At 39.3% G+C, this 26,585-nt stretch overlaps 1 protein-coding gene and 1 long non-coding RNA gene across 2 annotated transcripts; one reads left to right on the top strand and one right to left on the bottom strand.

The window, feature by feature from the left end:
- Positions 1-1,129: 1,129 nt before the first annotated feature.
- LOC115920299 lies at positions 1,130-2,293 on the bottom strand. The gene is made up of 2 exons (XR_004062314.1): positions 2,243-2,293; positions 1,130-1,331 (listed from the first exon to the last, which is right to left on the bottom strand). It is a non-coding gene; the product is annotated as an uncharacterized LOC115920299 (long non-coding RNA).
- A 19,071-nt stretch (positions 2,294-21,364) lies between these two features.
- On the top strand, positions 21,365-22,686 carry LOC576325 (DNA replication complex GINS protein PSF3). Its single transcript, XM_776644.4, has 2 exons — positions 21,365-21,799; positions 22,412-22,686. The coding sequence occupies exons 1-2, from the start codon at positions 21,401-21,403 to the stop codon at positions 22,649-22,651; spliced, it is 639 nt and encodes a 212-aa protein (XP_781737.1). The 5' UTR covers positions 21,365-21,400; the 3' UTR covers positions 22,652-22,686.
- Positions 22,687-26,585: the final 3,899 nt, after the last annotated feature.

Below are 26,585 nucleotides of genomic sequence, written 5' to 3'. Positions count from 1 at the left end.
GCCGAGTTGAAGTTATTCATGATTTATTCAAGAGAGGAAGGTCAGACAGACCTGATGTTTTAAATATTTAACGAGAGAAAAATCATAGAAACAGAGAGAGGCATCGAGAGAGATGTCGACGCTTAATGAAAGAGAAAGAGTGATAATAATGAGAGAGAGAGAGAAAGAAAGAGACAGAGAGGGGGAGGGAGAGATAGAGGGGGAGAGCAAGAATTAGGTGTGAAGAGGAAGATCTAAGAGAACAAGAGATTAAATTTACAAATGTACACGTTTCCATGTACCTTTACTTAATTTATATTATAATGTAAACGATATTGTGATGGTCTTTGCTTAATTTTAGTTTGCATTCTTTCCTTTAGCTTTATCTTCTAATTTACTATTCTAATTTAGTAAATGTTAGTATAAATATAATTTTGATTTCTATCTCTTCCCCTATGTCATAGCCTCCATTCTTGCTCTCCCTTCCTCATGTTAGTCCATCTCTCTTTCTCTCTCTCTGTAATGATAACCCCTCTATCAATCTTTCTCCATCAACTCATGATATGTTCCTCCTCTCTTCTCCTTCTCGTTCATCATCACAATCATCATCATCATTCAAAAACTGTATTAATCAATCTATAAGACTCTTTAGATTGATCAATACAGTTCTTATAACATATGACCTTTATGTACAAACATAAACCAAATGGTCACAATCATTTAATAAAAAGTGGTAAGAACAATTATTCCAACTCTATGGGCAACAACGTAATCTCCATTTTCTCCTCCTCGTTCAAATATTAGCTTCTTTTTCATTCTTTACTCGTGTTACTTTACTTCTCTATCTCTCTGACTATACTCACAAGAAAGTAGAATCAACGGTTTGACATGAAACAGTCTAGAAAATGAACTAAATTTATTCAAGTATCAAATGATTTTGAATTACAGACAGCTTTCTCCCACGAGATGAAAAAAATATCTCCCTAACCAGAAACTGGCAAAATAACTAAATGCCTTTCCCTCTTGTAGTCTCTCATTCTCTCAGTTCTTCTAGTGATGGAGGGTCCTTATCTACTAGGTACACACAAATGTCTCTATACATAGTAGACGACCAGCTCTGCAGTCTGCATGCCTTTCCCCCCCCCCCCCCCCCCCCCCCCCCCCCGCCCCCTCTCCATCCATCGTCCAGTTTATCTCTACCTCGGATGGCTGACGGTACTCGATTTCCAAGCTTGAGTCCCCTCCTTGTAGAAAGTCACGTAACACTTCTGTTGTCCATTGTGAAATGAGCTCTCTCGTAGCATCTACGTTATCTTCTGATTCATGGGTCATAGTGTTCGATGATGCTGCAACTGATAAATAAAAGGGAAAAGAAAATCAAATTTAAGTTTGTGACCAAAGAACCCTCATCACTTCTTCAACACTAGATCATGTAGCAGACGTGTATGCAGGGGGGAGGGAGTTTCGGGGGTTGAACCCCCCCCCCCCCTCCTCCAATTTTGTTTAGACTATGTGTGTGTGTGTTTTTGAGGAACCCCCCCCTCACTTTTTTAATAACAAAAATAAATTAAACATTTTTTGTGCTAAAGGGTGACCCAAAAAGGTGACCTTACCCCCCACCAACTGAACAAAATATCGGTCTCCCAAATTTCATATTTTCGGGGAAAAAAAGAAGGAAAAAAAAAGGTGCTCTTACCACCCCCGGCTTATTCACCGGCTGGCCGAGTCGTTGTGAAATTGACTGCGTGATTTTCAAATTTTACCCCCCGGCCCCCCCCCCCCCCCCCTCGAAAAAATCCTCCGTACGCCCCCGTCATGTAGATCCTCAAGTAGAGCTCATTGATATCAGACTACTATATTCAGATCCAGATCGAAAAAATCTATCGTTTTCATGGCCTCTTTTACTTTCTTACAATAGATCTAGACCTAGTCTAATTTCTAATTGCAATCACTTTCTAGGCCTAACTGTCGGCCATTCTAGTAGACCCTATTCCATTATCAATTATAGGATCTAGAAAGTCTATTAATATCTCATGAGACATAAATCTCATATTACTGTACATTTCTACCTAAAACACGAGACGAGTGTACTTAAGCAGCTTAAAAGACAATCAGTCTACTTAAAATGCACACACATTTGAACATACGGGACTAGATCTAGGCCTACATTTACTAAAGTTGGATCTCGGCCCACTCTCATTACGTCGTATTATCAGCTTTATTAGTCATAAAAATGAATAACCACAAACTTTGGTTTTCTTACCGTACAAATGATACTGGATTGGAAGAAAATCACTGCAGAATAGCGGACTATGTACAAGATTATGATGTTGATTCGATAAGAATCCCGTTGTTTGCAACAGGACAGCTGATCACGGCGAAGGTGAAAATGGACTAGAATTATGTCCCGGCATGCTTTGCGATGAAACAACCGTGAAGGCACGTATTGTGAACTTAAATGGTTACCTGGTTGGTTGGAAGGGACAGTAGAGCTCATTGAGTCGATGGATACGACATGCATCGATAATGCAGTGACTTTAAAGCCTTTTAGGGGCAAACAATTAATCACTTTTGATCCTAAAGACGAATGTGGTCCGAACATCACCCTCTACTCTTGTTTGGCCATATTAGGTATGGTAATGATCTTTGCTCTAGGTTTGATCTACTACCAGCGATGGTGGATCAGATATCGACTGTTCCTTCTAAAGCTCTGCTTCATTGGATACGAAGAGATACACGACAATGTCGACAGAGGAGAATTCCAGTACGATATCGCCATCATGCTCGACGAAGCCGACAGTATGTGGGTCAACCAACACTTGCGACCAGCCCTGATGGAGCGAGTTCCAGCCTTCAATCGAATCGTTTGTGGTGATGAAGAGCTCATGCTTGGTATGTACTACCTCGACGCCGTCCACTACGCTACAGAAAAAAGCTTCAAGACTATTATCGTGATCAGTCACGCTGCCTTACAGGACCAGTGGTTCATGATGAAGTTTCGAACCGTTCTCGATCACGTCAATGACATCGGCACAGAGAAGATGATTCTCGTATTTGTGGAGGACGTTGTGGATGACGAACTCCCTTTCCTAATCAGACTGTTTCTCAGTGATCATCGACCGTATTTGGTTTGGCCAGACGATGAAAGAGGACGAGACTACTTTTGGGAGGAGTTGATCCGGGATCTCACGGTCAATCTCAGGTGCAATCACCTGATACCTCCTGATTGATAGATGTCAGTAGTCAGCAACAATACTTCAGTTCAGTTCAGTTCGTTTTATTCAAAACCATACAAAGCATGATATAATCTGTTACATATAAAAGAGACTGGTAATAGTACATCAATCAACATATTCTAACTTGATTTCATCATAAACTAAATGGTTTTAGGACCCCTTTAGAAGCTAAGCTTGTGAGCGGCCGAAATACACACATTTACAGTAAAAAGAATGTTACGTATGATTATATAATGGATGAAAATACTAAGCTACAGAATATAGAACATACAAATACTCACACACACACACACACACACACACACCACACACGCACATGCACACACACACACACGCCCATACACAGCAAACACACTGACGAGTAGGTCCTTAGTGGTCAAAAAGCATTTCAGAATAAGAAATTACTAAGATGCAAATAAAAACTATGTCAGTCTTTCAAGCAGGTACGTTTTAGATAAACTTCTAAACCTAGAAAGAGTTGTACTATTTTTTATATCATCAGGCAGACTGTTCCATTCTTTAATGCAAGAGATATGGAAAGAGGTCAGAGTGACATTTGTTCTTGCAAAAGGCTGTCGAATAAGACACCTTTGACGTGTATTATAATTATGAATTTGCGAGTTCTGACGGAATAAATCTTTTAACGTACATTCATGAGGCATAGACTTAAGATTAAACATAAACAATATGCAATTGAACGACACAAGTCCACTTAGTGGTAACATTCTTAGTCGAAGGAACAATGGAGAACTTGGATGTCTATAATAAGAATTAGTAATAAGCCGTATTGCCTTCTTCTGCCATACTCTCAACTTATCAAGATATGACTTAAAAGTGTTTCCCCAAGCAACATTACAATATGTCATTTGAAAGATTGAAAATTATGTTTTACTTGTTTCGATGTGACCCTCTTTCTGGATTATTTGGTATTTCGACCATCACAGGCTCTTAACTGTAATCTTTAATTTTGTTAAATACCCGTTGAAAAGTTAGACTAAAAAAGACGGAAACAACAGTTGGTAACAACAATGGCGTACACTATATTTTATCACCTGACGAAGTGTAGCAGCGGCACACGAAACGTCGTGATCTTTTAGATCCCTTGTTGACCATACATTGCGAGACAAACGAAATTTCACTAGCGATATTACTTTCGATACTGTCTGTCCTATAATCTCACATATTATTTCGTCTGTCATCCCTCTTGACTTCCAATACACACAAATAACACAATAATACACTTCAATTATTGTGGAATAGCCTGACAACGACTACTGAGAGCCGGCCGTTTATTCAGTATGAATGTTTAACAAACATTTCTTCTCGTTTCCTTCACTGGAAACCGTTTCCTTCGCTGGAAACCGGACCTATCATGGTCCAGGATAAAAAACCAGAGATAAAACTCAACGAGCATAAAAACTCTGGAAAACCTTATTCAAACACAGTCATGTAACAGTACATGACACAACGCACTTTTATTGTAAATAAAAGTTGTCTCGTTGAAAGCTCAAGCTAGAATGATTCAATTACACACTAATTCATGCCACGCCCTGGTCTCCGTGGCAGAATTAGCTCGCACACCTGTACGAGCTGCCTATGCAAATTACATTCCATCGGGGCACAGCCCCGGACCCAACATAAGTATGCATTCATTAACGATACAAACAACATTTGTCTGCTATACAATCGTACCGCAGACAAATAATAGTCTGTCCTATAATCTCACATATTATTTCGTCTGTCATCCCTCTTGACTTCCAATACACACAAATAACACAATAATACACTTCAATTATTGTGGAATAGCCTGACAACGACTAGAATTCAAAGAACGGGAGCAAAAGAGAGCAGAAGCGAAATAGGCAATCTAAATTTAAGTCATGCCAAATAGACTCCTAGTTAAATATATTTTAACATTGTTGAATAATAATGGCATTTCTATAGCGCCGTCTATCGAGAAATCCTATTCTGAGGCGCATTAATTATTACCCCGGCCTTACTCTCGCTGCCGTATATTACAGAGCCTCCAGCATATCCAGGAACTAATTCATGCAAGGTATCCATTTACTTCACCTGGGTTTACTATAATAAAATCTGAAAGTTAGTACCCAACTGACAAACGAGTCCAATTTGGACTAAAACCACAAGCTTGCTCGTTTAAACTTGTCACCTTGTTTGAATACAACCGATTCTAAAGTCTTAGCATATGTTTCAGGAACTTGCCTTTCCCACTTAATACATATGCGTACAGAACACTGTCATTGAATAATTTGATTCATAACCATGTCCATGACATTCGAGATCCGAAACGTTCTCTTTCAAGAAAAAATTGAAATTCGAACAAAAGCTCGTTATATTCAAATATGAACAGGCAAACCTGTGTACGAGACAAGACCTCGTTTTCTTTTGCCCTTCTTTTGATAATTTTTAAAATCATGTCCGTAAGGTGAAAACACCATCCATGTTAATAACATGTCATTAAATTCAATTGACACAACTCTTTGTTCCGGCAACACTTTGTTGGTGGTAAATAAAACAGCGACAACAAGAACGAATGTTAAATCTGCCCAAAACATATTCATCTATTGACAAAGAGAAACGATACATGTATGTATAAATCTACTGCTGTTACAAATCCTCACGAATAATTGAAGATTCCTTGTAAAATAAAAACACGAATTTCACTACCTACGTATATTTGCGGTCTTCTTTAAACCAGCTCTGTGGAAAAATATCTTTTGTAATTTCTCCAGATCAAAGCTTATGGAATAAATTTTATCACTTACATCCAAATGAATATCATGCATTTTGCGTACCTACGCTCACTTGCAGGTCAATCCAATTTTTGCCCAAGGCACAAACATGTTCTGAGAATGAACAAAGCAAAAATTATGCTTATCTTATATTTATTTAGCTGCACGACACTCTGTGCTATTTCTCAACTCTAACAGAAAAAGCCCTTTTCACAATTTCAAAGACTTAACGACCAATAATTTGTGCTCCAAACTATCGTCAACATTGCCATCTTTTGACTTCTCACTGCTCCTTCGCCCGTGCCTCTTCCAAAGCCTATTTGACACGGAAGCTCTGGCCTCGGCGGTAGCCCCTCCTGCTCTGAGGGAGTAGGCCCAAATTAAACTAGCCTCTTCCACGCATACCTTCCACAAACGAGCAACAACTGCCTCATATGCACTGGTATAACTTGACTGTTTGCTTACTATGACAAACTCGTATTACCTTTGTTCCAATAAACTGGTCTGAATTGAATTTGTCAGATTTCTTGGAAATACCTTCCTTTGCCACATATGTTCTCGTAGAATTTCTACTGGACAATTAAGTACTTCATTAACTATTACTCATCAAGATGGTATTGCGCCTGCGATACTGATCTGACTTTTACTTCTCCGCCAACATATTACAGATAAATATGAGCTTTCAAACACAATGTCAGAAACGAGAATATAAACGAGATCTCTTAAAAATTCAAACATCATCGCAACCTCCGTACTTATTGCATAAACCACTGAAAAAACACTGCGTCCTTCTTGACGACGAGTCTTGGACGTCCCTTCTCCCCTTCGCTTCGGCTCCGAAGATTGTCAAGCCATGACGATAAGATTCTCAGATCAAACCCTCGCTTTGTCCACCGCACCATGTATGGCCTTCTTGACTCCTAAACCTGGAGAGTGTAAATAAAAATAACATGGTACAACTAAAAGTCTTCAATGCGACAAGCATAAATTTGCTTCGAGGGCTTCCAAAATTTCAGTTTTGGCCCTGCATCCTCCTCACCAGAGGGCAATATTTCAAATTCTTCAATAAAATGAATAGAACTTATCACCGTCCCAAATCATGGGCCCAAATGAAGCAGACTTCAAATATGGGACTATATCAGTGAGCTCTTGCTTTTAATATCCGGCACCAATTTATCAACAGTTTTGGCAATGAATCGGGGTGGTGGTACCTACCCACCACTCGATATCTCATTCTCAACTCTGAGAAAAAAATCAATACAACTTTTCCCATTACACCATCTGGAATTAAACTTCCTACTTTTGGTATTATAATGACAAACAATAATTATTCTGTCAAACACATGAGTCCCCCACTTCTGATCAAGCCTATGTTACAAGCCTCAGTTTACATATGCCAGTCGTCACTGTCTGACGTCCTACTCAATCTATCAACCTGCCTGTTCTCACGTCTAGATATCCAAGCCGGATAAATTTTTACATTGTTTTCTTCACAAACAATTCGTATTTCCAAAGCCTTTTCTTGGCTGGCGGAGTTACCACTCCATTTTATTACGATGTCCACAACATTCTTGTTGTCCGTGTACCAGCGTACACTTCGCCCTTCCAGGCGATGCTCGAACAATACTTGCCGTTCTCACGACGGCTTCGAGCACTCTCCACGAGGAGCTGTGAATCTTCTCAGACTCGGACCTAACTCCCATGAGTTCTATGTTACTATTTAACTTGTCTACACTCAATCTATCAACCTGCTTGTTCTCACGTCTAGATACCCAAGCCGGATCAATTTTTACATCGTTTTATTCACAAACAATTCGTATTTCCAAAGCCTTTTCTTGGCAGGCGGAGTTACTACTCCATTTTATCACGATGTCCACAACATTCTTGTTGTCCGTGTACCAGCGTACACTTCGCCCTTCCAGGCGATGCTCGAACAACACTTGTCGTTCTCACGACGGCTTCGGGCACTCTCCACGAGGAGCTTTGAATCTTCTCAGACTCGGACCAAACTCTCATGAGTTCTGTGTTACTATTTAACTTGTCTACAATTCCCCTGCAAGAAACCGAACCCTGCCAGCATATCTCATGTTTACTGAGATAGGAGCATTCCAACTCTTTCTGTTCACACACTTGAACAACTCCCTTGTAGACCAGTTCACGGTTATCCACGGATCCTCAAAAAATGAAGAGTTCCCACTTAGTACACTTTGAAATAATCACTTCAATAGCGATGGAGGTACTGTATAAATAGCCTTTGTGTCCCCTTTTCAAAGAATTCTTCCACCTGTGTATCGTGGAGTGCACTGCTTGTGCATAAAATGAACAATGATGACATCACTTTCATGAACACTATCCAGTATTTTGTCTCCGTGTATTTCACAATTTGGTCTGCAATGACCTTTATCTACTCATGCTCGGACTGCAGCTATGAATTGACACACCGATTATCCAAACACGATGTGCATTGACACTATCTTTCCAACTACCTTCGCTAGAGACCTAACGAGCCAAACAAAATACCAGACCTTCGATCTTTAGAAATTATAGTGGAAATATAGAAACCTTAAAATCGGTTAATGTGTTTCTTTGCGATTCGCACTCGTTCGTTCAGAAAATCCCAATTTAGTCCTAGCCAGGAAGTATCGCCCACTGACATTTTTCTTCAGCAAGAAGAAGACCTAGACCTCAGGTTCCTTTAGCACTGAGACACGTAGAGAATCAGCCCCTTTCATGCTGTCATGCCCTGCAATTCCGTGTTCAAGAAACATGATTGCATTATGACTATGACCACGCCAATAACTGACAACAAATCTCATCACTTTTAATGGTGAACACATACCCCGAGGTAGAAATGCCTAAAAGTAAAACGTTGCAAACGTGATACCTTATTTCACCGAAACCCCAGGCAAAGCCTAACATATGGCTTTCCACATTGAGCATACCAATGTGAAGGTATTAATGCCAACTTTAGGCTGAACGTGAACACATAGTCACCCTTTTTATCTTTCACAATTAAACATCTTCATGTTTCTCTTTGTATTAATTGAGATTGACGCTCCTTCAATCTCGAACTTATCTGCACTGTCCTTTGTAATCGGACACAGAATTTATTACAAGAAGCCTCTCTTCAACTTCGTTAATTCATTTTCTACTCTATTAATACCTAAATGAGATGTAAAGGGAACTCGTACCCTTGATCTACTATCACAGACGTATCTATCAGCAATTTTCTTATTTCTCCCCGAAAACAATTTCCTTCTTCTCTCGTAGTCTCCCTACAGGAAATGGTATATGCCAGCTACGAAACTCGTTTCACACTCCAATGCACGGTGATCTTTACTGTCCTTCAACCTCCTCCTCTTATTCAGTTATACAATTCTTCTCTACCAATTTTCCCATCTCTCTCTCGACATATTTCGAATGGTCTTTGGCAGAAAGATTACAGGGCAAATTAATCCCTAAAGGAGTTGAATGTAAGAGTAATTTGTACCCTTGTTCGATTATATCAGACATAATTATCAGCATGTATATATATATATATCAATACATTTTCCAACATTTCTTCTTAATTTTCTCGTAGTCTCCTACAGGAGGTGCCATTTTGACAGTTACGAAACTCATTTAACACACCGTTTTAGTACATGGAGAATCTTTCCTTTTCGTATTACCTATAGTCTTCTTCTTTACCAATTTACCTATCTCTCTCTCTCTCGAGACAAACCTTTCCAGAAAGATTATTGGGTAAATTAACCCCTATAAACGGGTGAATGTAAGGACAATTTTACTTAGCTCTGTATTTTAAAGAAGATAAATGAAGACCTCTCCGTCGTCAACTCTCCAATGCTCTGCTTTTCCACACGAAAAACACGATCCCGGCTTTCTGATTGCTATTAATATAGCTGCTGAAAAAAAAAACTTGTTAGAAGTCAACGAATCGGGCTAGCCTGGCAGCCCCGTTTGGTTGTCTCGCATGTCCGCGTTCACGAGATCGACAACCTCGGTCGGCTCCACGGTAGTTGTCTCGTTGAAAGCTCAAGCTAGAATGATTCAATTACACACTAATTCATGCCACGCCCTGGTCTCCGTGGCAGAATTAGCTCGCACACCTGTACGAGCTGCCTATGCAAATTACATTCCATCGGGGCACAGCCCCGGACCCAACATAAGTATGCATTCATTAACGATACAAACAACATTTGTCTGCTATACAATCGTACCGCAGACAAATAATATTATCCGCAATGAGTAATATATTTAGCATTAAAATGGTATATGATTGTATAAGAAGATCCTTTGAAATAATCCTTCTATTTGCGAGGACAGGTATGATGAAGGATGAGTCAATCCTATTCATTTCTTTTTCTCCTATTTTTTTCTTTATATTTCTAACATAATTTTGATCATTTTCTTCAAAAACTTCTTGATAACATTTTAAATAATTTTTTGACCAAATTCATGACAATGCAAAAATATTGAATAGTAAATTTATGTCAAATCAAAGTACATAACGACCTTTCGATGAAAACTCCCAAATCTCTTGCTATTGTGTTCAAACGTGTAAATTAATGGTCAAATATACGAGTATAATCTCGTTGTAATTCTCGAAAAATAAATACCGTAATGTTAAAAACCCCTTCATGAAGCTCATCTCTATCCATTAAGGGGTCACTTTTACGGTTTTCATCGACCTGCCAATTGAAACAAGTATACTTAATAAAACTAGAGAAAAATGGCATTTAAAATGAACCCTCCTCCCCTTGGCGTGACATAGGTTAATTCAAATTGGGTCACGCCTGTGAAAGTATAAGATAACGAGCCCAAAATAACAAAAGGATCGCTCGTTACACTGTGCATTAAGAATGTGTTGACTAAATTACGACATTTTCTTCTGCTTCAGGTTTATGTCATATCTAAAATCGCGTTTGTTACCTGCTCAAAAGGAGTAACAAAATAAATGTCAATCTGTAGATTTGCTTGAACTTCACTATCTTTTCTTATCAAAACTTGATTAAGGATTTTGTTAAGAAATCCGACTTTGGTGCTCCTTTGCTCAGAGGCGGATCCAGCCGGCGGCAAGAGGGGGCGGGGGGGGGGCAATCCGTGAGAAATTATTTAGCGGCGACTCAGCCAGCCGGTGAATAAGCGGGGGGGGGGGGGGGGGGTGGGAAGAGGAACTTTTTTTGTGTTTTTGGTCCAATTTTTGAGGAAATATCTGGCGGCGACTCAGCCAGCCGGTAATTAAGCGGGGGGGGGGGGGGGGGGGTCTTCTTTTTGCCCGATTCGTGTGCAAAAAACTTTTTCTATTTTTTACTGACTTTGCTGACTGTCAATTGTCATTAAATGTTTATTGTGAATGCCCGATTACTAGTAATCTGAGGGGGTCAATCTTCTAAAGAGCCGCTGTCTGGCCCAGAATCCATTTGCTTCCATGACTGTAGAAAAAATGTCTGTATTTCGAATATTCAGGATCTTTAGATTAATTCTTCATCGCGTAACATTACAATCCAATGCCATGATATTCAAATTTCGCCTACCCGGGATCAATTATTTTAACGTTGACATTCAATCTGAATTACCTGCAATTATTTCATCGAAAAAGGGTTTAAAAGGTGGTATATTTTTGTGGTTCTGACTAACGGCTTCATGCTATTCTCATTAGACATGGAACTAGCGGCTACGGGGATGGAGGGGGTGGTAGCACACCCACATAGAGCGTTTCCTAAAGGGGCTACACATAGAATACCTTCAAGGTTTTGCTAAATGTTCATTCCAGCTTCCATATCTCTCTTATTAGCCCAATGCAAATGGACCGTCTGTCCCCTTTGTTAAACTTGCTGTTTCCAAAATCATCCAATCGAAGAGCCTGTCTAATGTATTTGAACATTATATCGAAAAAGAAAGGGAGAAGGTAAAAGGATCATGAAAAGAAGGAAAATGTGACGCCTCCATAGGCCTACCCTCCGCCTATTCAATGGTGTTATTAACTTCTAGTTCATCCATCTCATTAAATCGATGACCGATGCCCCCCCCCCCCCCCATGCAAGTAGAACCCCTCACGCTATATGCCACTGTTTTTAAGCAACTAATATTAATTTGTATTTCTATGAAAAGTGTATATAGTAACTGTTGGTTGTCTATCACTGTTCAACGGATTCAAATAACACGATCTCATCTATTTTCTGAAAACTCAACTCAAGTGCAAGTTCAATACCCTATTTATCGTATGTTCAACAGGAATCATGTTCAGATTACGTAATACCTCATTCATGTTCGTAGATATCGATTGGTGACGCACAATGACATTGAAATTGCGTTAGGTTGATTTTTCAAAAGAAGTTGCTATCGTTTTCAATGTAAACTACTTTTGCTGTATATAATAATGAGCAGGCTCTTCTGGATAATAATAAGCAACATTGAAATAAAATGATATTATAGAAATAATGAATGTTCATGAGTTCAATATAACGTTAATTTTGTCAACGAATTGAAATATTCGCACTATTGAACGAATGAAAAACATTCATTATTTGTTTTATATAACATAATAACCAAAATTGCATGCAGAATAGAACAAAAATGCACGGCGAATTATAACCAAAAATACACGCTCGGTGACGTAGTCGTTCAATAGATTATTATTGAATATTATGTCACTAACAATCCTCCAATCAAATGACAAGGATCTACTTAGATGATATATAAACATGTATATAGACACTTTACAGAAGTGATTACTGTTTCATTAACATAAGTGAGTAAAGTGTGTGCTATATATATTGTTATTTTAATCTCGGTACATCGTGTGCAATTTAGTGATACATTAATTGTGCAACATACAAGTACAGTCGCTTTAAGCTTAGTCTTACTGCCGTCTTCTGCACCCGCACCTGCAATTGCACTGCACCCACTTGATCACTAGGTTTTACCAAGAGAGTTTTGTTGCTAAATCTCTTGTTTTCCCTTTTTTTCTTCATGAGGCCGCTATCCATTTCCAGTCTTACCGCTCACGATGGCGGTCTCATGCGTTCTGAAATTTATCTGTTTAGTTCAATGAAAAATATGTACAAATATCCGTTATACTCCTTTGTATGCTTTGTATTATGGTTATTGCATAATATTATTAGACATGATTTGCTATGTATGTAATACTTATGTAAAAATGTATAACTTTTTTTTTTTAACGGAGAAATAAAATCAATCAAATAAACAAACAAGACCATGGCCATTTTTTTCTGTCTGTCTATCTGTCTCTGTCTGTCTGTCTCTCTCTCTCTCTCTCTGTTTCTGTCTTTCTGTCTCTATGTCTGTCTGTCTGTCTGTCTGTCTCTGTCTCTGTCTCTCTCTCTCTCTCTATCTCTCTCTCTCACACACACACACGTACACACGCACGCACACCACAACACGCACACACAGGGAGGGAGACTGTAAGTCAGAGAGAGAGACACACACACAGAGACACACAGTGAGAGGGGGAGGGAGAGAGAAGAAAGAGAGAGAGAAAGATCGAGAGAAAGGGAGAGGCACAAAGAACTTCAAACTGAATTAGGAAATGAGACAGGCAGAAGAAATTATTTGGAACAAGATTTGTAACGTACCGATGTCCCTATAAGAAGCTATTTACGACTTAACTGGAGGATAAACATCTAAATCACGTCCATACTACCGTATTCCGTGCGACTATTTTCGGCGTTACTGATTTCAATGCTCCATACACCTGCCTAAATTATTGAAATTGAAATTGAAAGGGTATTTCAACATTGTACAGGATTCGACTTGAAAATGGATATTAATAATAAGTGTGTTGACAGAAGAAATAGGCCTTACATGCAAAGGAAATAATACTAAAGTTTCTTCCTGTCTGAATTCGTCAAACCATCAGGCAATTTCATCAATGATCATTAAAGATCCGAAAACTCTGGCCGCTTATTGCTTCTAAGCTTCAATTTCAACCTTTCCCATTCAATTAAATTTTTTCACACTGAATTTTCTATGGGCAAATCGTCATTCAATTTCGAATTGAATTCAAATTTAGTTTAAATACATGTAAGTTGACGACGCCCATCATAATTTATTGTGCCACTCAAAGATTTCAAGTCATCAAACAAACGATACTCACTATCAGGCGCGTACACAGGGGAGGGGGTTTGGGGGGTTAACCCCCCCCCCTTTGGAAATTGTTTGTGTGTAAATCCCCCCATGACCCCCCTAACCCCCCCCCCCCCCACCCTTTGGTATTTGTTTTTTATTTTTTTATTTTTTTTTATTTAAAAAAAAAAAAAAAAATTATTCCCATGGTTGACCGAAGGGAGCAAAATGTCAAATTTCTAAATTTCGAGACCAAAAAAAAAAAAAAAAAAAGTGTCCTCTTACCCCCCCCCCCCCCCCCCCCCCCCGCTTATTCTGCGGCTGGCTGAGTCGTTGCGAAATTTTCGGCCCGATTTATAAATGTTAAACCCCCCCCCCCCCCCCCCCCTTGAATTATCCTGCGTTCGCGCCTGCTCACTATACTACTTTTCCTTTGGTAGTGGTTGAACATATTATACCGCAAACCATCATCATGCAATAATCCAGGGGTAGTCGCCATATGATAAATGCTAAGATTATCCGTCACAAAGTTCATAGGGCTCATGGTATAATGCAGTCAAACCAGTTGTTAACTAGATGACTCTGTTGACGATGGACAATTTTAAAAACCCTTTAAAGGTTTGAAAATGCAAGTTTGATTGATTATATCTATCTTGTTACGGCATATGTTTAGTATCATTAGAATGTGCATTACACCAAAATATGGGGCAAGGTCAAAATGTTCGATGATAATATATGGCCATCTAATTCCAATCAGAGTTTTGGCTTTTCCTCTGTCTTACTGAACACCCGAGACACCGAGTTTTCTTACCATTCATAATTATGTGGGCCAAACTCTTTACTTTTGACTTTTACAACATCCAGAAGTTGTTGCAGATGTTCTCCGCTTTCTACACACAATTATATGGTGGCCCTGAAGGGACATCGCGAATAGACTAAATCGTGAAAAATATGCGATAAAATTCACGATATCGTCAATTTTATCGCATATTTTTCACGAAGAAATTCACGAAATTGACGATATCGTGAACTTTATCGTGAACTTTTCACGATAAAATTGACGATATCGTGAATTTTATCGTGAAAAGTTCACGATATAAAGTTCACGATATCGTCAATTTTATCGTGTACTCTATCGTGTACTCTATCGTGTACTCTCCTGACGGGCGCTTCGTAAACAAAACCAGCCCTAGCTGGGGGAGACAGAGAGAAGGAAAAAAGGGAAAGGGAAAGAGAAGATAAAAGGAAAGAAAGAATAATAAGAAGAAAAGAGGGAAACGGGGGGGGGGCGAAGGGCTCTTGCCTCCTCCTCACTCCCCCCCCCCCTCCCCGCCAAAAAATAAATCAGAGAGAGAGAGAGAAGGGAAAGGGAAAGGGAAAGAGAAGATAAAAGGAAAGAAAGAAGAGGAAGAAAAAGAAAAGAGGAAAAAGGGGGAAGGACGAAGGACTCTTGCCCCCCCCCCCCCCCCCCCCCCCCCCCCCCCCGCCAAAAATAAATCAGAGAGAGAGAGAGAGAAGGGAAAGGGAAAGGGAAAGGGAAAGAGAAGATAAAAGGAAAGAAAGAAGAGGAAGAAGAAGAAAAGAGGGAAACGGGGGCAAAGGGCTTTTGCCTCGTCCCCCGCCCCCCGCCAAAAAATAAATAAGAGAGAGAGAGAGAAGGAAAGGGAAAGAGAAGAAAGAAAGAGAAAAACGAAAAAGAGGGAGAATAGGAAAGAAAGGAAAAGAAAGAAAAGAAAGGAGGCAAGAGCCCTTCGCCCCTGTTTCCCTCTTTTCTTATTCTTTTTCCTCTTCTTTCTTTCCTTTTATATTTTCTTTCCCTCTCCCTTCTCTTTCCCTTTATGGCGGGAGGGGGGAGGGGGAGGTAAGAGCCTTTCGCCCTTCCCCCGTTTCCCTCTTTCCGTCTTCTTCTTCTTTTTTTCCTTCCATTTTTTTTCCCCTTTCCCTTTCCCTTCTCTCTATCTCTCTCTCTCTCTCTCTCCTATTTATTTGTTGGCGCGGGAGGGGGGAGGAGGCAAGAGCCCCTCTTTTCTTCTTATTCTTCTTCCTTTCCTTTTTTATTCTCTTTCCCTTTCCCTTCTCTCTCTCTCTCTCTCTTATTTATTTTTTGGGCGGGGGGATGCAAGAGCCCTTCGCCCCCGTTTCCCTCTTTTATTCTTCTTCCTCTTCTTTCTTTCCTTTTATCTTCTCTTTCCCTTTCCCTTTCCTTTCTCTCTCTATCTCTTATTTATTTTTTTGGCGGGGGTGGGGAGGGAGGAGGCAAGAGCCCTTCGCCCTTCCCCCGTTTCCCTCTTTCCTTCTTATTCCTCTTCTTTCTTTCCTTTTATATTTTCTTTCCCTTTCCCTTCTCTCTCTTATTTATTTTTGGCGGGGGGGGGGGAGGAGGCAAGAGCCCTTCGCCCTTCCCCTGTTTCCCTCTTATTCCTCTTCTTTCTTTCCCTTTCCCTTCTCTCTCTCTCTCTCTCTCTCTCTCTTATTTATTTTTTTGGCGGGGGGGGGGGGGAGGTAAGAGCCTTTCGCCCTTCCCCCGTTTCCCTCTTTCCTTCTTCCTCTTCTTTCTTTCCTTTTATATTTTCTTTCCCTTTCCCTTTCCCTTCTCTCTCTCCTTATTTATTTTTGGCGGGGGGGGGGGGGAGTGAGGAGGAGGCAAGAGCCCTTCGCCCCCCCCCCCCCCGTTTCCCTCTTTTCTTCTTATTATTCTTTCTTTCCTTTTATCTTCTCTTTCCCTTTCCCTTTTTTCCTTCTCTCTGTCTCCCCCAGCTAGGGCTGGTTTTGTTTACGAAGCGCCCGTCAGGAGAGTACACGATAGAGTACACGATAGAGTACACGATAAAATTGACGATATCGTGAACTTTATATCGTGAACTTTTCACGATAAAATTCACGATATCGTCAATTTCATCGTGAAAAGTTCACGATAAAGTTCACGATATCGTCAATTTCGTGAATTTCTTCGTGAAAAATATGCGATAAAATTGACGATATCGTGAATTTTGTCGCATATTTTTCACGATTTAGTCTATTCGCGATGTCCCTTCAGGGCCACCATACAATTAATACAGTGTCATCAGCATAACGCACATTATTCAGTGGCGGATCCAGTAATTTCTTAGGGGGGCACAAAATCGATGGGTGGTATAATATGAAAAACGATGGAGCGAAGCGACAGAGGTTGGCGTCAGCGGTGAGGGAGCGGAGCGACCAAGCGGGGGTGGGGTCAGAACCCCCTCCCATAGTAGGAAGCATTTGCAATTTTAGAACTACATTAGGTGCATTTTTAGGCACTTCCTGGAGTAATATGACTTACAAGTGCTTTCTCCTACCCCCTCCAAGAGTAGGGATCTTTTGCAATTTGAGAACCACATGGCGCATTAATGTCCACCGGCACTTCCTGGAAAAAAACATGATGCCTTCTGATTGGTTAGAAGTTAGAGAAAAGTGATCCGTCACGTCGCGAGGCGTTTTATATGCTTTTTTTGCTGCACGATGGTCTGGTACTTTACCAGTAGTACTTATCTCGAGTTTAGAAACTGTGTTATTATCAGGCGTGTTGCTAGAAAATTTTCGAGGGGGGGGGGGGGGGGGGGGGTGTAGAGACCACCGATAATCGAAAAAACTAGCCACCAATTACCGACAAATATATTCAAGTTCAAGTTCAAGTTCCAAAAAACGAGATAGAAATACAGAGATTAAAATAACACAAAGCATCAATCTACAGAATTAAACCAGACAAATCCATTAAAAAAAAAGGAAATGCATTTATGTGAAAAATAATCCTAGTTATACACATTTATTTACAAGATATTTCTTGAGCTTTCTTTTGAAAATTGATACTGTCGAGCATATGAATGCCAATGTCCCAATGATCTACAAATGTAACCCTATAAACCCGGGGCCAGGAACTAAGGTAATTTTCAATCCCCCCCCCCCTCCCACGCGAAGCGCGGAAGCTTTGACACTTCATTTAATTATTAGAGAAAGAAGACGATTCGTCGTACCGTTCCCGACTCTTAATTCATGTTTCGCTCTCCCGCGCGAAGCGCAGTAGCTATGATGTTTCATTTAATTATTAGAGAAGGAACACGATTCGTTGTACTGTTTTCGACTCTTAATCCTTGTCTGAATTTAGTCCCCCCCCCCCCCCCCCCCCTCCCGGGTGAAGCGCGAAAGCTTTGACGTTTCATTAAATTATTAGAGAAAGAAGACAATTCGTTGTACCTACTCTTAAACATTGTTTGAATTTTCAAAAATGTTTCTTTGTCCGATAAAAAGTCACAGTCCCCTTGGATTTAAAATAAGTCCTAGAAATTAAGAGTGTAGGGGAAAAAATGTGCCGGCCGACCGACATAATACATCTTACCGACTTCAAACTTCTGCATGATATAGCACACGAGGATCGAGCAAGAACACCGACACGGCGGACCCGACACACTAATTAGGCCTATCTATGCGTTTCTGTCTTGCCCCCTCGACGTGGTGACTCCACCCACATTCCCCTCTCTCTCTCTCTTTCTTACTCCCACCCCTCTTCCTTCAGGCTCTTACCCCCTCCTTTTCCTCTCTTTCATCCCCCATTTCTTTTTTTCCTTTTCTCCTTTTTTTCTTCTTTCCTCTCCATCCTCTTTTCCTTTTTTCTCTTTCTTTCTTCTTGTCTTCTCTTTCCTTTCTTTCCTTTCTTTTCCTTTTCTTTTTCCTTTCTTTCCCTTACCCTCTCATTTCCCCATACAAAATGGTCGAACCAGTTGCATATATATACAGATGGATCTAAGTTTCCGGAGAAGGGCCAATGCTCGGCTGCTTTCTATATCCCACACTTTTCTGTACACCAATGTAAAAGATTAGCGAATTTTACCTCATCGTATAGAGCCGAGTTGGCTGCAATTGTTCTTGCCCTTCAATGGATCGAAGAAACAAACATCTATACAGGTGCAGTCATTTTTAGCGACTGCTTAAGTGCCCTCACAGCCTTGAAACATTTTAGTGACGAATCCTTTGTCACAGAAATATTTATAATAACGACCCGATTGAAATATAGAGGGATCGAAATCGCTTTGGAATGGATTCCAGGCCACTGTGGGATAGTGGGAAATGAAAAGGCAGACTTCTACGCAAAAAAAGCTCTAACTCAGGAAATTGAAATGCATAATAAATTGACTTTATTTGAAAAGACAAGTTTAATTTTGTACAGTTCAAAGTTACTTTGGCAAGAAAGGTGGAATGATACCCAATCGGCATTAAAAATCCTTCAGCCAAATGTTATCTCACAATATTCTTGTAAATTGGGAAGAAAAACTGAAACTATTCTTAGGCGACTACGCCTGGGAGTGTCTGGACTCAACCAAGACCTCTTGCGTTTGGGCATCCACTCCACAGGTTTCTGTGACAGCTGCCCAACATTAGAAACGGTCAGACATTTTTTGATAGAATGTCCAAAGTATATAATAGAAAGGGCCATGTTAATGTCAGAAGTTAATATTTCCAAGGAAGAGGACATTATGATATGTTTACGAAACAGTGACTCTCATGTACAAATGGCAATTTCTCGCTTCGTTTTTAGAACGAAGCGATTATGTAAAAAGTAAAATCAAAAAGAGATGAAAAACAGAAACCGCAATCAATTTGAGCTGAATAGAAGAGAAAATAGGTTTTTTGTGTATAACCTTATGCCTACACCTGTATTAGTGTCTTATTTGAAGTTTTGATCGTATAGACCTATATATCTTATTTAGGCCTCTTTTAATTAAAAAAAAAAAAAATAATAATGATTGAAACAATTTAACATTATTTATTTGACCAATCGAAAAACATATCTTAATACATACACACAACTTTAGGGAAGTGGAGAGGAGAGAGAGAGAGAAGGATACATGAAATCTGCTGGGGAAAAGAAAAAAAGCAATTAAAACTTGCTATATATCATTACTCGAAAGCATGTCACCCCCAATGATTATAGTAGTTAAAAGTCATGCGCTATATAAATAATTTCATGAACTAACTCATATAAACTAATAAAGCCCACAAGTGTTTTGCTTATGCAGTTGTCTTTCTCCTAATAAATAAATAAACCCTCTAAACATACAGGTACACGACGCCCCCTTGTCTATGCCAGAGTGACCTAGGTTGAGTTTATCAACCGAGAAGCGTACGGCGTAACATAACTCGCTGGGCTGGTAAGAAGGCATCATAGAAAGGACAGGGCCAGCGTGAGTTGGAACTGTGTGCGGATCGTGGTTTAATTTGAAATAATTTTTTGTTTTTATTTTTTTGTAGACTATGACTAATATTATATTAAAATGAGATTGGAAAAAGAAAGAAAGAAATAATAATTTTACCAAGACATTAAAAGAAAGAGATGCGATGAAATTGGCAACAATAGTCAAATTTGACTAATAGCCATTATAATACCAAACGAACAACAACAACAACCCCCTCCCCTTTTCTCATTTTTCCCGACAGCAGCGCAATTTTACCGACATCCAGTCGGGCCATGGTCATCATGAACAGCTTCGTCAACGACATCCCGCCTCGCTCAGTACAACAAAAAGTCAACCATTAACCATTATGGTTGAGTGTCGCACCCCCACCCCCGTTAAGGAACGCCCCTGGTTGTTATCCCATAATTCTTTTAAAATAAGAAATACAATTCCTCTAATTGCTCTCGCACCTCTCTTCTTTCGTTGTTTAATTCTCTTTCATTTTTTCCCTTTCTCCTTCTACTCACAAAATTCTCTCTTTCCCCCTTTTTTCATCTCGTTATTTTGTTCTTCTTGTGCTTTTTTTTGGGGGGGGGCGGGGGAGAGATACACGCCTGGCAAGAGGGACCCCATATTATGCACACTGCAAAATTGCATGCCTCCCCGCCCCTTTCCAGGTAAAAACAAAAAACCCCTTCTTATAATCATCACTCTTTCGTTCTATTCCCTTCTCATTATTCTACTTTCCCCCTTTTTCTCTCCTCCGTCTTTCCCCCTTTCTTCTTTTTCCGCCTTTTCTCTCCTCTCTCTCTTCCCCTTTCTTCCTATTTCTCCCTCCTTTTTCTCCTCTCTCCTTTTCTTTCTTCCCTTTTCTTTCTTTTTCCCTTCCTTTTTTTCCCCCCTCCTTTTTCTCCTTTTCTCCCTTCCCCCCCTTCCCCTATCCCCCTTCTTTTTCTTTTTTTACCGGGGGGGGGGGGGGGGCACATACCTCCTGTGCCTCCCTGAATCCGCCACTGTTATTGTTTTTACACCTCCAACATAACACCCTTCATTGTAATTTCCCTGTTTTTTTCCAACTGTGGTTTTATCTTATACTAACACTAGAGGGCGTGTATTATTTTTGTTTTGATTGTGCGGGAATTTGAATCGACTGAAAATGGCCTCTCCGTCGACATATTCACGTTATAGTAGTAATTCGGACAATTACTACGATATAAATGACATTATTGCTACTCATGAAAAGGTACCGTGTAAGGTTGAACTGCCACTTCATAGGCTTGGTTTCCTGAATCCTGGTTCGGATGGCGAAAATATACGAGTGGGTACGAAAATGGACCTTCCTTACTGGTTGGTTACCGGACTCCTCGGGCGGCGCAGGCGGCTGGTGAGCGTAGAGCCGCCCAAGTATTTTCGCAGCTCTTACCGAGAGATTATGAGTGCGGATGCAAACATTGTTGATTTACATAAAATGGGCCCCTACTACTACGCCTTTGGAACCAAAATTCTCAGTTTTGAGTTCCCTGAATCTGAAGACATTGCCAAGTCATTGATTGAGGTGAGTATAACAAAATAAGAATGATAAGTACTGAGTGAACTGTTGATGTCATTGACCTTGACATTGTCAAATTCACAAATGTCAAATGAGGCTTCACAAAGCCTCATTTCGTTTCAGCCTCTTCTGCTTTTTTAGCCGCACAAAGTATCAGTTTGTAGTGAGATTTTTACTTGCACTATTCACCTGGGCACTTGATAAGCACAAATACGATAATTACGTCAATGCCGGCGGTCTGTACTTAACTGGAAGAAGAAAGAACAAAGAACAAGATTTGAAAATATTAGAGAATCGTGATATTCAATCTAAGCTTTCTCATATCCTATTTCCTAAACTAAAAAGTCAGAATACAGGGCAGCAAGTTTATCACAGGCTTGGCTGAGCGGAGTCATACTCACAGTTAGACAGGACAATCATATTCTACTTCTGGGTTCCTCTGCCTCCTTCCATTCTGAAGATTTTTGCAGATTATTTGTTTATTGTTTTAGAAAGAAAAATTTAAACCATGATTGTACATGTAGTTTTCTGTAGAACTTCAACTTAAAAGAATAAGAGTAGCATAGATTCATTGTATACCTATTACATTTCATTATCAAATTTGTATTGCTTTCACAGACCTATATCAATCGTTTCCGCAAGGTAATGGATGGCTCCCAGAATGCATCTCATGAGGATAAGAACCGTCTGACAAGCAAGATGGATGAAACAGAGAGGTCTATCTACCGAGCTGGGCAGACTAGTCTTAGGAGTTTCCAGAGCTGGGAGACAAGACAGATCACAAAGATATGTACATCAGACATGGTGGCTAACCACAGGAAAAGAAAGCGTGCAGTCATGGATGAGGATGATCAATAAAATAACCTTAACGAGAATAAAGTTACCTGTATAGACTTTGAAAACCAATTCAGCAAATATTGAGCATTACTGACACACCCATAAGTAAAGAGGCTAGATCCTCATGTCTTTGCAAGTCTAAGAGGAAGTCCATGCTTTTAGAAAATGTTCATCAAAGTTCTTGTTGAGGCTTTTGTGACTGTCTACTAGCTGTCACCTTTTGGAACCAACATCAAAGTATGAGAGATGGTACTCTTGCGTCTATCAACTTGTGAATGGGTACGGAATTCATTTATTCATCATTATCAAGTAAGGGATGTACATGTAGGCATTGACCTGTAATTCCTGGTTAGGCAGTCACTACGTCTGACATCATAACTTTAGGAAGTATGTGCTTGCAGGAGAATCAGGAAATGACATCCATAGTGTTCTTTCTAGTCATCATGGAAAGTCTTGGTATTTGTTTAAACAGAATTTGTCTGTAAGTGTGACTGTCTGTGAGGCGAAACGCTGAATAATTACAACGACTCAGGTTTTTACGGGAGTGTCAGTTTATTTTAGAGTCATAACCATCAAGGGGAATGCACTCTGTCTTTGATGAACGAAACCTTTATCTTTACTCCTTCGACTGCTTTATTCCGTTCTTCTTTCCTTCACTCCGGGAAAACTCTGTGCCTCCATAATACAAAGGATGCTCCAGAAAACCACAGATTTTCCTCACAAAACAGAAATCATGTTGCAAACATGATCATTTAAAATCAGCCAACCACAGGTGGCGCCAAACAAGTTTCTGACCTTCAAACTAGAAAAACTTAAGAACTGACAAAGTAATCTTTGACCAAGCGCCCTCTGTAGATTATTGCAATGTCAAGTTAAATCAATAAATACTAAATAAAATGACTTTAAAGGTACTATGTCCCATTTGCAGGCCAAAAATATGAAAAAGTTAAATTCCAACTGCATTTGAAAGATAATACTTATTTAGAACTTCCCTAAAAAAGGTGGGGCTTGAAAATGTCTTCAAGTGGGAAAATAATGACTATTAGTTGTCAAATCGACTTTAGGGCTATAGAGCCCAAAAGTAATAGTCTTGATTTTCAGACAATTGTACCGAATGGTCACACGTTTTATGCTGCGCAAAGATTCAATCAGTTTAATCTTGACCATCACAAGAAGTGGGTTATTGATGTAGACAAATGCTCATGTACCCTTTACAACTCTTTTCATGTATGTTATTACCAAAGAAGAAAAAAAGCCAGTCAGTCACTCAATAGTGTCTGACAGTGAAGTCTAGCAAGTAAACAGGTTTCCTTGCATAATTTGAATTTGAGGACACTGCTAACGTTTAAATTTCACAGATAGGACATACATGACATATTCATAATTCCTGCAAAGTTCTACAGAATTTGAGGTTGGTTGCAAAAGGGACATAGTACCTTTAACTGGCAAATACAAACTTACAACTTTCACAGTAAGTCTGTTGAATTTTTAATTGTTTTTGTTTGCACCTCTGTCTTCAGGCAGTCTGTTCCAATGGTACGTGTACTGAAGAATCAGTTTGTTATGTCAAGTCTATCGTGTTCTCTTTAAAGATAAACTCCAGTTCTGGTAATAAAAAAAAGAAAATTAATTCTCACAGAATCAAACGAAACTTACACTGAATGTTCAAGATTACAAATAAATGACATGTGCCAAACAATTTTGGAAGAAAATGTATACTGGCTGAGTAATGAGCATAAAAGACAAGGAAATCAAGGTAGTACTAGCCCCGACACCATGTGTGTTGTCCCATATATAGCTTTCTGTGTACAGTGCTTGTTACTTTACCAAGACTCGGCCAAATTTATTATGATTTTGATGACTCCAGAACCTTGCAGTACACACCAATACTTGTATGCTAGATGATCAGCCTTTTTTGATCGATTCTACACTGTTTCTTTCACAATGCAATCGCATGACCAGAACTCACCTTCATCTTTAAGTATCTTCACTGAGAACCCTATGTTGGAGCTACTTATGTAAATGGAAGGCCTAGTGAATGGGTATCCAATCCTGCAAAGAGACATGAGTGGTAAAATGATCATATTTATTTTGCACTGTATAAACACTACACACATAAAATATAAAATGGAAGACCATTATCAAACGTGACTCAAGACCACACTGCGCTTGTCCAGGGGACCCAGAAAATGCAATATGCTCAGAAATCAGGTAACAATCATTCGGTAGTCCTGGTAGTTCAAGCTTGAATATGAACAAATTAATTGATGGGAAAATGAGAAATGGTTTTTTAATGGTATGATTAATAATTGTACGTGTAGAGTTGATGCTTTAAGGTTACTAGTTACTACATTCCTTTTGACTCAATGAGACTGGATTTATTGGATTTTGAATGAAATGCCATTGTGAATATGATTTGATAAGGAATTTGAGGTTCATAAATTGTTATTGAATGTAAGAAATGCACAGGATTTAAGCCTTCCAATTTGAGAAAAAGCCAAATTCGTGACCTAGGACTAGGCTGGTCATCCATCTTGTATGATGGCATTATGATTCAGTGTCAATGCAACATCCTGCTATTTTAATTGTACTACATGTATTTATCTGATGAAGAATGTCAGTCATGAAGAATCAATATTTTAGAACATCAATATCAGAACCTTCTTCAGTTTCTTTCAAATTCCAGTCATAGTCGCGTCATGAGATCTGCAGTGGCCCTTAAATGTAGATGCACATTTACAGTTAACAACTAAATTATTCATTCCCTTACCAAGTTTTGTAAAAAAATTGGAGTATGTGAAAAAAAAAAGATTTTTCCATATAACCCAATTTATGTTTCTTAGGAATGTGATATATTAAAGCTCACATCTAAAAGTATCCAACAAAGGTCCTAATTCAATCAGTCCACCTTTCATTTATGAAAAACACTCACAAAAATAAACATCAAATTTACATGGGGTATGAATGATTCAGTTGTTCTAAATATATTCCTGTGTACAGCAATTGATAGAGACATGTTCCAGATCACTTGAACTAACGTGTGTAGGGTTCAGTGATGTGAATACAAGGATATTTATTTCAGTAATTAATAATACTTTGTTCCTAGCTAAGTGGTCCCTTCTTTGTACCAGAGATTAGTGTTAATCTTGAGTTCTGGTAATACATATACATGTATTATGGATTTGAGAAATTGGCCTCAGAGTAATAGAACCCCAGTAAATATCACTACAGTGTACAGTCATTCGTCAATTAGAATCCATGTCATGACATTGCGATGTTTCTTGATCTGACGAGGCCGGGTTATAAACTTATAATCAAGTAGTTTAAAAATAATACAAAGTTTTGGTATGGGGTCATGAATTTGGTTCAAATGAACATATTGGAAGCATGCGATCCTACAACATTGAATGATAGTTGTCGCGGTTGAAATTGAGTTGAAACTGATGAAATTGTAAATAATAAACTCTTTATGTTGTATAGCTCCCTCTCAAGTTCAAGATATTAATAGTTATAAAACAACGTTTCTTGACTAAAATCGACCAATTGGCTATTCCTGTTTGGAAATTATGTATCACAACTACATATTCTGAGATTTTCATAGTCGCAGTTACCATGGAATGGCCGTACCCGCTATTTGAAATTTATGAAAATTTACCGGGAGCACCGGTAAACTTTGATATTCAATTTTTCTCGAAAGCAGAAGTGTTTTAAGGGCTAAATTTTCTAGTGCCTATAATACATCCACAGAGGCATCCAAATATATAAAACTTGTAAAGAATCACTATCCAGCCAATTTTCAAAATTTCCCAAAACTTTGTATTACCTTTAAGCACTTCATGGGTTTTATCCCTTGCAGAGCATCTATTATATGTCCTCAAGCAAGGCATTTGATCTGCATTGCTTCTCTGCACCCAGGAGGGAACCAAAACCTTCATACTAAGTTACTTTTATTGTA

The sequence above is a fragment of the Strongylocentrotus purpuratus genome, unplaced genomic scaffold (assembly GCF_000002235.5).
Source record: "Strongylocentrotus purpuratus isolate Spur 01 unplaced genomic scaffold, Spur_5.0 spur5_scaffold_8, whole genome shotgun sequence".
Classification (NCBI taxonomy): Eukaryota; Metazoa; Echinodermata; class Echinoidea; order Camarodonta; family Strongylocentrotidae; genus Strongylocentrotus; species Strongylocentrotus purpuratus.
Note: the sequence above shows the minus strand (reverse complement) of the source record. Positions and strands in the feature narration are given on the sequence as shown.

Excerpts from the sequence above, each read along its gene's own strand:
- LOC576325 (XM_776644.4), top strand. The coding sequence starts at position 21,401 with ATGGCCTCTCCGTCGACATATTCACGTTATAGTAGTAATTCGGACAAT. Across the intron at positions 21,800-22,411 it reads TTGCCAAGTCATTGATTGAG|ACCTATATCAATCGTTTCCG; the intron begins GTGAGTATAACA and ends TTGCTTTCACAG.